Genomic DNA, 12,874 nt, shown 5'->3' with positions numbered 1-12,874 from the left:
GTTTTGTATTGCTCAGAGGTTGAGTTCTCATTCAAGCATCTAAACTTACGAACTTTATCTCTGAGTTTTCTCCTAATACTTCTTAGGTGAAAAAAAAATCGAAGACCTATATGTTGACACGTTAAAATTATAGAGTTATATAATTAACATGTGTAGCATAGCTCAATCATTTAGTCTTGGAGAGATATGATGAAACATCTGAGGTCAACTGGCTTTACAGTCCAAAGTGACCGTACACACACCTTTAAGCAGGACGTGCAAATCATACCACACACACACACACACACACACTAACGACCACAGTTCATAACCCAGGGCTAAACGACTCTGGCTTTTAAACACAAAACCAGGCTTCACCTCAAAGGTTCACCAAGGGAAACCGGAGAGAACTATCACATTACTGGGGGAAACTTTTAAACTAAAGAGACCCAAGTTGGAGGGCCTTCATGTAGGCCTGGGAGAACAATGGCTGCTTTCTGTCTTCATGAGACTTCAAAGCTGTGTGCGCTGAGGGAACAGAGTTCTGCTTTGTTGTGGAAAGCCACAGATGTTGCTCTAGTTCTAGACACCCTTGTAAGCACTTCAAGAGGTATTGAGCCTCCCACACGCTGCCTCCTTCGCTCTCAATGGGTCGGCAGGTTTCCATGCTGTTCCTTTTAATATCATTAAAGTCTAAAAATCTTCATAAAAATTCATACTTTCACAAAAATACTTGGAGAAAACAATTAACAACATCTGAATAAAATAAATACTATATTAAAGTTAAGTTGTGTGTGCAATGTGTATCAAACCTTTGTTTTATATGTTTGACAAGTCAATTTTTCAACCGTGAAACCCTGTGGATTAACTTTATCTAACTAATATGCAGTACCCAAAGTATACATTTCTATACAGCCTCATAGACATAAGCAACAATTACTGAGCGTTTAAATCTCTCTTTAGTGGCATACACCCCCATCTTTTTATTATTTCTTTGATCCATTCACTTAATCCATAAGAATTAATTGCACCTCCTTCATCTCTCCCCATCTCACCCTCCAAATAATCAATTCTTTTATTATCCAAAGCAGCAAACACTCAAAGGACTTGAGCTCTTCGTTATTCTGTGATGATTGGGCAGCGGTAATCTTCAAAGGCAAAACGCTTCATTCTGACTGGCTGGAGTTCTGATCAAACTCAATGAAATGATGCCAGTGTGTTCACTTTGCTACAGGATTATCCCGTGTGTTGTTGCACGGCATTAAAGAGGCGCACCGGTGCCAAACACAGTTACAGGGGATCCAGATCGAGAAGTCTTCATTGGTGTGGCATAACTGCGGACGCCATAATGCGCAATGACCCACTGCAAGCTTTCCTTCAGGTGCGTTAAAAGATTTTCTCTGATATGAATTGTGTCAAACTTGTCATTTTGATGTCTTTTGCTTGCATGCTGATTTGGGAGGCTTTCGTTATCAGGCTATAAGCATTCACTTTGGTTCTCACTCCCTAAATCTCTTTAAAGGGATAGTTCACCCAAAAATGAAAATTTACTTTTAATTTACTCTCCCTCAGGCCATCCAAGATGTAGGCGACTTTTACTTCAGTGGAACAGTAAAGAAGATTTTTAAGCTGAAATTGTGGTCCTCTATGTTCAGTTTCTTGCATAGACTGATCGTTTCACTTCTTAAGTCAAGTCAAAATTTATTTCTAAGCACATTTAAAAGCAAAGTGAGTTGCACCAATAAATCATTGAACATATAAAAAGAAACCATGCAGTATACAAAGTATAAACACATTAAACAAAATACAATAAGTAAGCTTAAGTCCTTAATGTATCCTCAGGAGCCACGGGTATTAATTTAGTTTTGTCTGCATATGTTTTATTAATCTGAATGTGACGGCACCCATTGACTTCCATTATATGAATCATAGAGGACCACGAATTAAAAATCTTCTTTACTGTTCTACTGAAGAAATAAAGTCATCTACATCTTTGGATGGCCTGAGGGTGAGTAAATTAACAACAAATTTTCATTTTTTTGGGTGAACTATCCCTTTAAATAAGGGAGACATCATAAATGTGCCAGAAACAGGACTGAATTAGAGAGCATAAATTATATGTATTGATATTTCATAGGATCGGACTCCAAACTCCACCCCAGAATCCATCAAAGGATCGCCCTTGATGTTGCTGGAAGACACCTGCAATCGCATCGGCCATTCCTGTGCATCCGGATCCATATATGAAGGTTCCCCACCCAAGCTCTTCCATCCCTGGAGAAGTGATGCTTCCGCACATGCCTCGTTCTCCTCTGATTGTGGCATGAGACTGTCACAGCACATCCAGACCGCATTAAACCCACACCACGACGTGCCACTGACTCCTCCAGCTGAACACTATGACTTCTCACCGCTGAAGATGTTGCCTTGTCCGTCAGCATCCTCCTCATACGCTCCTCTTCCCACGTCAGCTTACGTTCCCACACACACTGGACTTGTGCATCATCCGCAGAGACATTTGGCTCGGGAGGATATACAATGGTGGACCCTACAAGACGCCGGTGTTGCCAATCACTCCTCAACACATCACTTTCAGCGGATCCCCCGCGGGTGGGTTCTGGGTCACCCGGAGCTCAGCCAGTACCAGTCCCAAATCGCCACCCTGCTAGACTCCAAGTCGCGGAAAAGTCGGAGATGCATGTGCCCAAACTGCCAGAAGAGCACGGACGCGCCGGGCAGGAGAAAGCAGCACGTGTGCCACATGCCGGGCTGCGGGAAGGTGTACAGAAAGACGTCGCACCTGAAGGCACACCTGAGGGGACACACAGGCGAGCGGCCGTTCGTTTGCACCTGGATGTTCTGCGGGAAGAGCTTCACGCGCTCCGACGAGCTCCAGAGACACCTGCGCACACACACTGGAGAAAAGCGCTTCACCTGCCCGGACTGCAACAAACGCTTCATGCGCAGTGACCATCTGGCCAAACACCTGAAGACACACCTGATGAGGAAGAGCAGACCACTGTATCCCATGCTGGATCACATCAACAAAACCCTTCAACAGAAGTCTTAGACTGTTTAAAGTGGGAGAGCAGGGCTTGTTGTCACAAATGAGCTATACTTCTATCTCACTAAATATAAAATGTTGGGGTTAAAGTTACTCTGAGGTTTATTTTCTCTAGCAGTGTATATATGTGAAGAGTTCAGATGCAAAAGCCTCTAAGTGCCATCTGAAATTTTCTTCTAGAATGATCATTTTTATCAAGCTCATATATTTAAATTCAATAATTTCACTTAAATGGCAATGAAAATCACCTATTAATTGTCATTTAAGTGAAATTACTGAACTTAAATATACAAGCTTGATTAAAATGATCATTCTATAAGAAAATGTCAGATGGCACTTAGAGGCTTTTGCATCTGAACTCTTCATATATTAATATTTCATAGGATCGGACTCCAAACTCCACCCCAGAATCCATCAAAGGATCGCCCTTGATGTTGCATTCAATTGGGGCAAGTTGTCACAGTTGTGTTTAAATGTTATACGATAAATATATAGCCTACAATTTATTAATTATATTTATTTTGGGCAATGCCGATAACAATATTTCTTTATATTTGAATGCCAACAAACAATATATTGGCCGGTAAATCTAAGTTTTCAGCATTTTCCTTTTTGAAGTGATTCCAATCATATTTCAAGCAATTTACAAACCATCATTTTGAACAGTGCGCATCTGATGTGTCTCAGCTGAAGGAAATAATCCATTATTTATAGACTTTAAGATATCGGACAGATTTTCTTATCAGACCGATAACAATAACATTAAAACTGATCATTGATACCAATATGGTTGCCGATATATCGTGCATCCCTTAATAATTTCACATTGATGTGTTACCTTTTACTTTTTTGCTGTTTCAGAAATAGTTTCAGAATGTTTTTAACATAGCAGAAAAGCATGGTAGGAGACATGTGTTACAACATGTTTAAAATTTGTTAAAATTAATGTTCAAAGCTTTTGTATTTTACTCTATTGTAAGAAAATTGTCTATACAGACCCTAAGAAATATTAAAACATATTGTTGCAATCAGCCAAAGTTTCCCCTATGCAATATGATGTCATTGTACAGGCAAAAACCTAAGTAAAAATGTTCATTGGTAATTGCCTTGTTTTTCAAAAAGACATTACATGTTTATCTAATGTTGACTACTCTATTTTATCATTTAGAACATGCACAATTTTAGCCTCTTTTTATTAAATTGGAAGTTAAAATCCTCATGGAACAAAAAGTATAATAGCCTAATAATAATGTTTATTGTTGGTTATCGTTATTATTGTTAAATAATGAATACATGATTGTATGCTCTTAAATTTTGTGTAAAACATGTAGCAAGTGCACGCCGGTGTTGCCAAAGGAGGTTGGTTCCGGAAGGAGAAAGTTGCACTCGGATTATTTTGAGGTGACGCCTCTAGTTGCTGTGGAAACAGCGCGCTTGCCCTCTCAAACTGCGACAGGGCTTCAGAAAGTCAAAAGAAACTTCCGAAAAGTGTTACTGTAGAACTTAAATTGTATGACAGACTTTACAATTACCCGTTCAGCTCTCGATTAACGTTACATTCGACAGATCCTATAAAAATAAAGCACAGATGAACAGGTAAGTTAAGGACGCTCATGTATGGCATTTTAATCTATTAACGTTACATGTTTTATATAAATTATTCTACGTTATTTTTCAAACCGTCAATATGCCCGTTTTTACATTTAAAACATTCGCTGTGTTGTCTGTAAACGATGCAATAGAATGTGACTGAAAGTGAATAAGGCTTAAAACATTCAACAGAATCTTGAGTTACAGGCATTGCATCAAGTCTGAAAGGGATAGTTCACCCTGTTATTTATTACTCTCCCTAGTGACGTTACAAACAAGACTTTCGTTCATCTTCTGAACATAAATTAAGATCTTTTGAGCTATTTACTCCAACATTTTTGAATTTAGGCTTTTATAAACATTCAAGTCACACATCACTTGTGGTAAACAGAAGCTCAAGCATATTTGCTTGACATGCAAGAACCAATAAGGTTCATTCTAATGTTACACAGCTCGTTTGAGCTTCAGCAAGAACCAATGAGCTTCGTTCTCGTGTTACGCAGCACGTTTGAGCCAGAGCCATATAGAGAGAGAGTTGCGACAACTCCATTGACAACAGTGGAACGCTTTTTTTACAGCAATGGCGGCTCGTAGAGCCTCTCAATAGTTCCCGGAATTAAAAACAGCGCGGTAGAACAGACCGTTTGTGATGCACTTTTAAAAGTTAAGACGTTTAAAGAATAAGATTGTATATCAGTACATCTGAATCAAATAAACTTGTGTTTTAAAGCATGCTAGTTGATTCCGAAGCACTTCCTGGAACTATCTGAGGTCTACGCGAATCACGTGACAACTAAGCATTTTGAACTTCCGTTGTCGCAACTCTCTCTCTCTATGGCTCTGGTTTGAGCTTAAGCAAGAACCAATGAGGTATATTCTCGTGTTACGCAGCACGTTTGAGCTTCAGCAAGAACCAATGAGGTTCATTCTCGTGTTACGCATCACGTTTGAGCTTCAACAAGAACCAATGAGGTTCATTCTCGTGTTACGCATCACGTTTGAGCTTCAGCAAGAACCAATGAGGTTCATTCTCGTGTTACGCATCACGTTTGAGCTTCAGCAAGAACCTATGAGGTATATTCTCAAGTTACGCATCACGTTTGAGCTTCAGCAAGAACCATTGAGGTTCATTCTCAAGTTACGCATCACGTTTGAGCTTCAGCAAAAACCAATGAGGTTCATTCTCAAGTTACGCATCACGTTTGAGCTTCAGCAAGAACCAATGAGGTTCATTCTCAAGTTACGCATCACGTTTGAACTTCAGCAAAAACCAATGAGGTTCATTCTCAAGTTACGCATCACGTTTGAGCTTCAGCAAGAACCAATGAGGTTCATTCTCGTGTTACGCATCACGTTTGAACTTCAGCAAAAACCATTGAGGTTCATTCTCAAGTTACGCATCACGTTTGAACTTCAGCAAAAACCAATGAGGTTCATTCTCGTGTTACGCATCACGTTTGAGCTTCAGCAAGAACCAATGAGGTTCATTCTCAAGTTACGCATCACGTTTGAGCTTCAGCAAAAACCAATGAGGTTCATTCTCGTGTTACGCATCACGCTTGAGCTTCAGCAAGAACCAATGAGTTTCATTCTCGTGTTACGCAGCACGTTTGAGCTTCAGCAAGAACCAATGAGGTTCATTCTCGTGTTACGCATCACGCTTGAGCTTCAGCAAGAACCAATGAGGTTCATTCTCGTGTTACGCATCACGCTTGAGCTTCAGCAAGAACCAATGAGGTTCATTCTCGTGTTACGCATCACGTTTGAGCTTCAGCAAGAACCAATGAGGTTCATTCTCGTGTTACGCATCACGCTTGAGCTTCAGCAAGAACCAATGAGGTTCATTCTCGTGTTACGCATCACGCTTGAGCTTCAGCAAGAACCAATGAGGTTCATTCTCGTGTTACGCATCACGCTTGAGCTTCAGCAAGAACCAATGAGGTTCATTCTCGTGTTACGCAGCACGTTTGAGCTTCAGCAAGAACCAATGAGGTTCATTCTCGTGTTACGCATCACGTTTGAGCTTCAACAAGAACCAATGAGGTTCATTCTCGTGTTACGCATCACGTTTGAGCTTCAGCAAGAACCAATGAGGTTCATTCTCGTGTTACGCATCACGTTTGAGCTTCAGCAAGAACCTATGAGGTATATTCTCAAGTTACGCATCACGTTTGAGCTTCAGCAAGAACCAATGAGGTTCATTCTCGTGTTACGCAGCACGTTTGAGCTTCAGCAAGAACCAATGAGGTTCATTCTCAAGTTACGCATCACGTTTGTGGTTCTACAAGAACCAATGAGGTTCACTCTCGTGTTACGCATCACGTTTGAGCTTCAGCAAAAACCAATGAGGTTCACTCTCGTGTTACGCATCACGTTTGAGCTTCAGCAAAAACCAATGAGGTTCATTCTCAAGTTACGCATCACGTTTGAGCTTCAGCAAAAACCAATGAGGTTCATTCTCAAGTTACGCATCACGTTTGAGCTTCAGCAAGAACCAATGAGGTTCATTCTCGTGTTACGCATCACGTTTGAGCTTCAGCAAGAACCATTGAGGTTCATTCTCAAGTTACGCATCACGTTTGAGCTTCAGCAAAAACCAATGAGGTTCATTCTCAAGTTACGCATCACGTTTGAGCTTCAGCAAGAACCAATGAGGTTCATTCTCGTGTTACGCATCACGTTTGAGCTTCAGCAAGAACCATTGAGGTTCATTCTCAAGTTACGCATCACGTTTGAGCTTCAGCAAAAACCAATGAGGTTCATTCTCAAGTTACGCATCACGTTTGAGCTTCAGCAAGAACCAATGAGGTTCATTCTCAAGTTACGCATCACGTTTGAGCTTCAGCAAGAACCAATGAGGTTCACTCTCGTGTTACGCATCACGTTTGAGCTTCAGCAAGAACCAATGAGGTTCACTCTCGTGTTACGCATCACGTTTGAGCTTCAGCAAATACCAATGAGGTTCATTCTCAAGTTACGCATCACGTTTGAGCTTCAGCAAAAACCAATGAGGTTCATTCTCGTGTTACGCGTCACGTTTGAGCTTCAGCAAAAACCAATGAGGTTCATTCTCAAGTTACGCATCACGTTTGAGCTTCAGCAAAAACCATTGAGGTTCATTCTCAAGTTACGCATCACGTTTGAGCTTCAGCAAAAACCAATGAGGTTCATTCTCAAGTTACGCATCACGTTTGAGCTTCAGCAAAAACCAATGAGGTTCATTCTCAAGTTACGCATCACGTTTGAGCTTCAGCAAAAACCAATGAGGTTCATTCTCAAGTTACGCATCACGTTTGAGCTTCAGCAAGAACCAATGAGGTTCATTCTCGTGTTACGCATCACGTTTGAGCTTCAGCAAGAACCATTGAGGTTCATTCTCAAGTTACGCATCACGTTTGAGCTTCAGCAAAAACCAATGAGGTTCATTCTCAAGTTACGCATCACGTTTGAGCTTCAGCAAGAACCAATGAGGTTCATTCTCGTGTTACGCATCACGTTTGAGCTTCAGCAAGAACCATTGAGGTTCATTCTCAAGTTACGCATCACGTTTGAGCTTCAGCAAAAACCAATGAGGTTCATTCTCAAGTTACGCATCACGTTTGAGCTTCAGCAAGAACCAATGAGGTTCATTCTCAAGTTACGCATCACGTTTGAGCTTCAGCAAAAACCAATGAGGTTCATTCTCAAGTTACGCATCACGTTTGAGCTTCAGCAAGAACCAATGAGGTTCACTCTCGTGTTACGCATCACGTTTGAGCTTCAGCAAGAACCAATGAGGTTCATTCTCAAGTTACGCATCACGTTTGAGCTTCAGCAAAAACCAATGAGGTTCATTCTCGTGTTACGCATCACGTTTGAGCTTCAGCAAAAACCAATGAGGTTCATTCTCAAGTTACGCATCACGTTTGAGCTTCAGCAAGAACCAATGAGGTTCACTCTCGTGTTACGCATCACGTTTGAGCTTCAGCAAAAACCATTGAGGTTCATTCTCAAGTTACGCATCACGTTTGAGCTTCAGCAAAAACCAATGAGGTTCATTCTCAAGTTACGCATCACGTTTGAGCTTCAGCAAAAACCAATGAGGTTCATTCTCAAGTTACGCATCACGTTTGAGCTTCAGCAAAAACCAATGAGGTTCATTCTCAAGTTACGCATCACGTTTGAGCTTCAGCAAAAACCAATGAGGTTCATTCTCAAGTTACGCATCACGTTTGAGCTTCAGCAAAAACCAATGAGGTTCATTCTCAAGTTACGCATCACGTTTGAGCTTCAGCAAAAACCAATGAGGTTCATTCTCGTGTTACGCATCACGTTTGAGCTTCAGCAAAAACCAATGAGGTTCATTCTCGTGTTACGCATCACGTTTGAGCTTCAGCAAGAACCAATGAGGTTCATTCTCGTGTTACGCATCACGTTTGAGCTTCAGCAAAAACCAATGAGGTTCATTCTCAAGTTACGCATCACGTTTGAGCTTCAGCAAAAACCAATGAGGTTCATTCTCGTGTTACGCATCACGTTTGAGCTTCAGCAAGAACCATTGAGGTTCATTCTCAAGTTACGCATCACGTTTGAGCTTCAGCAAAAACCAATGAGGTTCATTCTCGTGTTACGCATCACGTTTGAGCTTCAGCAAGAACCAATGAGGTATATTCTCAAGTTACGCATCACGTTTGAGCTTCAGCAAGAACCAATGAGGTTCATTCTCAAGTTACGCATCACGTTTGAGCTTCAGCAAGAACCAATGAGGTTCATTCTCAAGTTACGCATCACGTTTGAGCTTCAGCAAGAACCAATGAGGTTCATTCTCGTGTTACGCATCACGTTTGAGCTTCAGCAAGAACCAATGAGGTTCATTCTTGTGTTACGCAGCACGTTTGAGCTTCAGCAAGAACCAATGAGGTTCATTCTTGTGTTACGCAGCACGTTTGAGCTTCAGCAAGAACCAATGAGGTTCATTCTCGTGTTACGCATCACGTTTGAGCTTCAGCAAGAACCAATGAGGTTCATTCTCAAGTTACGCATCACGTTTGAGCTTCAGCAAGAACCAATGAGGTTCATTCTCAAGTTACGCATCACGTTTGAGCTTCAGCAAGAACCAATGAGGTTCATTCTCGTGTTACGCATCACGTTTGAGCTTCAGCAAGAACCAATGAGGTTCATTCTTGTGTTACGCAGCACGTTTGAGCTTAAGCAAGAACCAATGAGGTTCATTCTTGTGTTACGCAGCACGTTTGAGCTTCAGCAAGAACCAATGAGGTTCATTCTCGTGTTACGCATCACGTTTGAGCTTCAGCAAGAACCAATAAGGTTCATTCTCGTGTTACGCATCACGCTTGAGCTTCAGCAAGAACCAATGAGGTTCATTCTCGTGTTACGCATCACGCTTGAGCTTCAGCAAGAACCAATGAGGTTCATTCTCGTGTTACGCATCACGTTTGAGCTTCAGCAAGAACCAATGAGGTTCGTTCTCGTGTTACGCATCACGTTTGAGCTTCAGCAAGAACCAATGAGGTTCATTCTCGTGTTACGCATCACGCTTGAGCTTCAGCAAGAACCAATGAGGTTCATTCTCGTGTTACGCATCAGGCTTGAGCTTCAGCAAGAACCAATGAGGTTCATTCTCGTGTTACACATCACGCTTGAGCTTCAGCAAGAACCAATGAGTTTCATTCTCGTGTTACGCAGCACGTTTGAGCTTCAGCAAGAACCAATGAGGTTCATTCTCGTGTTACGCATCACGCTTGAGCTTCAGCAAGAACCAATGAGGTTCATTCTCGTGTTACGCATCACGCTTGAGCTTCAGCAAGAACCAATGAGGTTCATTCTCGTGTTACGCATCACACTTGAGCTTCAGCAAGAACCAATGAGGTTCATTCTCAAGTTACGCATTACGCTTGAGCTTCAGCAAGAACCAATGAGGTTCATTCTCAAGTTACGCATCAAGCTTGAGCTTCAGCAAGAACCAATGAGGTTCATTCTCGTGTTACGCATCACGCTTGAGCTTCAGCAAGAACCAATGAGGTTCATTCTCAAGTTACGCATTACGCTTGAGCTTCAGCAAGAACCAATGAGGTTCATTCTCAAGTTACGCATTACGCTTGAGCTTCAGCAAGAACCAATGAGGTTCATTCTCAAGTTACGCATCACGTTTGAGCTTCAGCAAGAACCAATGAGGTTCATTCTCGTGTTACGCATCACGCTTGAGCTTCAGCAAGAACCAATGAGGTTCATTCTCAAGTTACGCATTACGCTTGAGCTTCAGCAAGAACCAATGAGGTTCATTCTCAAGTTACGCATTACGCTTGAGCTTCAGCAAGAACCAATGAGGTTCATTCTCAAGTTACGCATTACGCTTGAGCTTCAGCAAGAACCAGTGAGGTTTTTTTCGCACGTTCGGTTGAGCTTCTCTTTTTGTTTGCTGATCAATGGTTATATGTAAATAAAACCTACATTAAATCTCTTCATCATATAAAGTGATTGAGTCTCTTCAGGAAATTTTGACTAAATCATTCAATTCATATGGATTAGTTTTATGATCTCTTTATGAACGTTTTGAAGCATCAAAGTAGTAGTTGCGTAGCTGTAAACGGAGAAACAGAAAGCTCTCAGATTTCATCAAAAAGATAATACACCTGACTTGTTAGCTATAATGTTAAAATAACATCAGGGCACATACAGGTTAAAACTGGGCTCTTGTGTAGTTTTATATTAACTCAACATAAATATTTGTATAATTTCATTACTCTTTAAAAGTCTCTATACAGTGGCTTTACTATATGCATTTCTTTAACATCAAAATACTCATTTTAAATATTATTTTATAATTATTAATGCTAAGTTTACAGTGTGTTGGGCGGCCGTCAGAAGTCTCATCAAAAGACAATGAAAAGGTCAGTGGTTATATATGGATATTGTGATTTGTTTCATATCATGTGACAAACTAGTGTCTTGATCATTTTGCAATTTAAGTAAAGTAATATATATAGAAATAATATTTTGCAATTTAAGTTAAGTAATATATATAGAAATAATAGAGATTTGGCTTTAGTCTTGTTCACATTTAGTGTTTTTTCTGTTTCTAAAGGAGGTTGCTCCCTTAAAACCAGTGATTGGCAGCTCAGCAGGTACAATAATCAATTTGCAGGAAATAATTTCTATCAATACATATCCACTATAGCAACTGGGTTTTTTTACATTAAGCAGTTACACACACATGAGACAGTCTGCCTTGGTTTCCTCAAGGGTTATTTTTCCTCTGAAAGGTTGAATGACGTTATGTCCTTTGTTCTGTTGATCCAGTGGCAAAAGAATCAGTGGAATGGAGACCAAAGTAGGTTTAGATTTTCAGATTATCTTTTGGATATTATATACAGTATGCTTTAGTTGCTTTAAAAACTGCATTCACGTCAACTGTATTTGGTGCTTTGGTTTGATTTGATGTATAGGCAGAAACCAAAACCCAGCGGGAAAACAAGAGGACAGGATTTATCTATAAACTATGAGACAAATATCAAAGCTCCAAGTTCCACAAGGTAAAACATTTTATAACAGTGATTAATGAACATGAATTGTCCATGCAGCTCTCAGTCGACAGGTAACATTGTAAAAGCCCCACAATATTTACAATTAAACTTCTTTTCCTGCATAGATGAAGTAAGAATGCTCATATACTGTACTTTGATGTATTAAATACAAAGTTGTGTCATGAAACTCTACGATGCAGACTAATAGATCCTTAACTCAGTTTGCTTGCAATCACATCATTCTCTATAGACCCTTTTTGCGCCGACGTCACAATTACGTCATGGAAAACTGGAGGCACCCAATACAAACCAGCACAGATTCGGATACATAAGGAGCTTAAAATGTTATCTTCTTGTGTTGTTGGGTGCAGTAATCGACGTAGTACAGGCTCCAATTTGAAATTTTATCATTGTGAGAATTTTGAGATTATATTGTGGATGATCTGTGATTGTATATACATTGTTGTGATTGATTGTGACTAAACTTTGTGAAGAACCTGTTAAGAAAGAATAATCAAATACATAAAGTTCAAAAAAAATAATTTCTAGAAAATATTCACATCTTTAAAATTGTCCTGTAATGTCACTACATGGTCGTCTTCTGGCCTTGGCGCTGGTTTGGCAGAACTTCGGATCGTACCACACAAGTCTTGTACTTGAGCATTCAGCTCATAGTTATAGGCATCTAAAGAGTTATACGCCCTCAGATTCTCTTTAC

The 12,874-nt window shown here is 40.4% G+C and overlaps 1 protein-coding gene across 7 annotated transcripts in view; it reads left to right on the top strand.

Annotated features, from left to right (window-relative positions):
- LOC308699393 (transcription factor Sp5) overlaps positions 1 to 4,143 on the top strand; it is a 69,690-nt gene extending 65,547 nt beyond the window's left edge. For 3 of the 7 annotated variants that reach the window (XM_081380175.1, XM_081380176.1, XM_081380174.1), the window contains 2 exons: positions 1,214 to 1,360; positions 2,117 to 3,137. In XM_081380175.1, coding sequence (XP_081236301.1) covers positions 1,328 to 1,360; positions 2,117 to 3,049 — 966 coding nt within the window. In that variant the 5' untranslated portion in view covers positions 1,214 to 1,327 and the 3' untranslated portion in view covers positions 3,050 to 3,137. Of the gene's footprint in view, positions 1 to 1,213; positions 1,361 to 2,116 lie in introns of all 7 variants that reach the window. The other 4 variants (XM_081380173.1, XM_081380170.1, XM_081380172.1 and 1 more) reach the window with 4 other exon arrangements.
- Positions 4,144 to 12,874: the final 8,731 nt, after the last annotated feature.

The sequence above is a fragment of the Scardinius erythrophthalmus genome (genome assembly GCF_964197995.2).
Source record: "Scardinius erythrophthalmus genome assembly, chromosome: 12".
Lineage (NCBI taxonomy): Eukaryota > Metazoa > Chordata > Actinopteri > Cypriniformes > Leuciscidae > Scardinius > Scardinius erythrophthalmus.
This window is presented reverse-complemented; position numbering and strand designations above follow the sequence as displayed.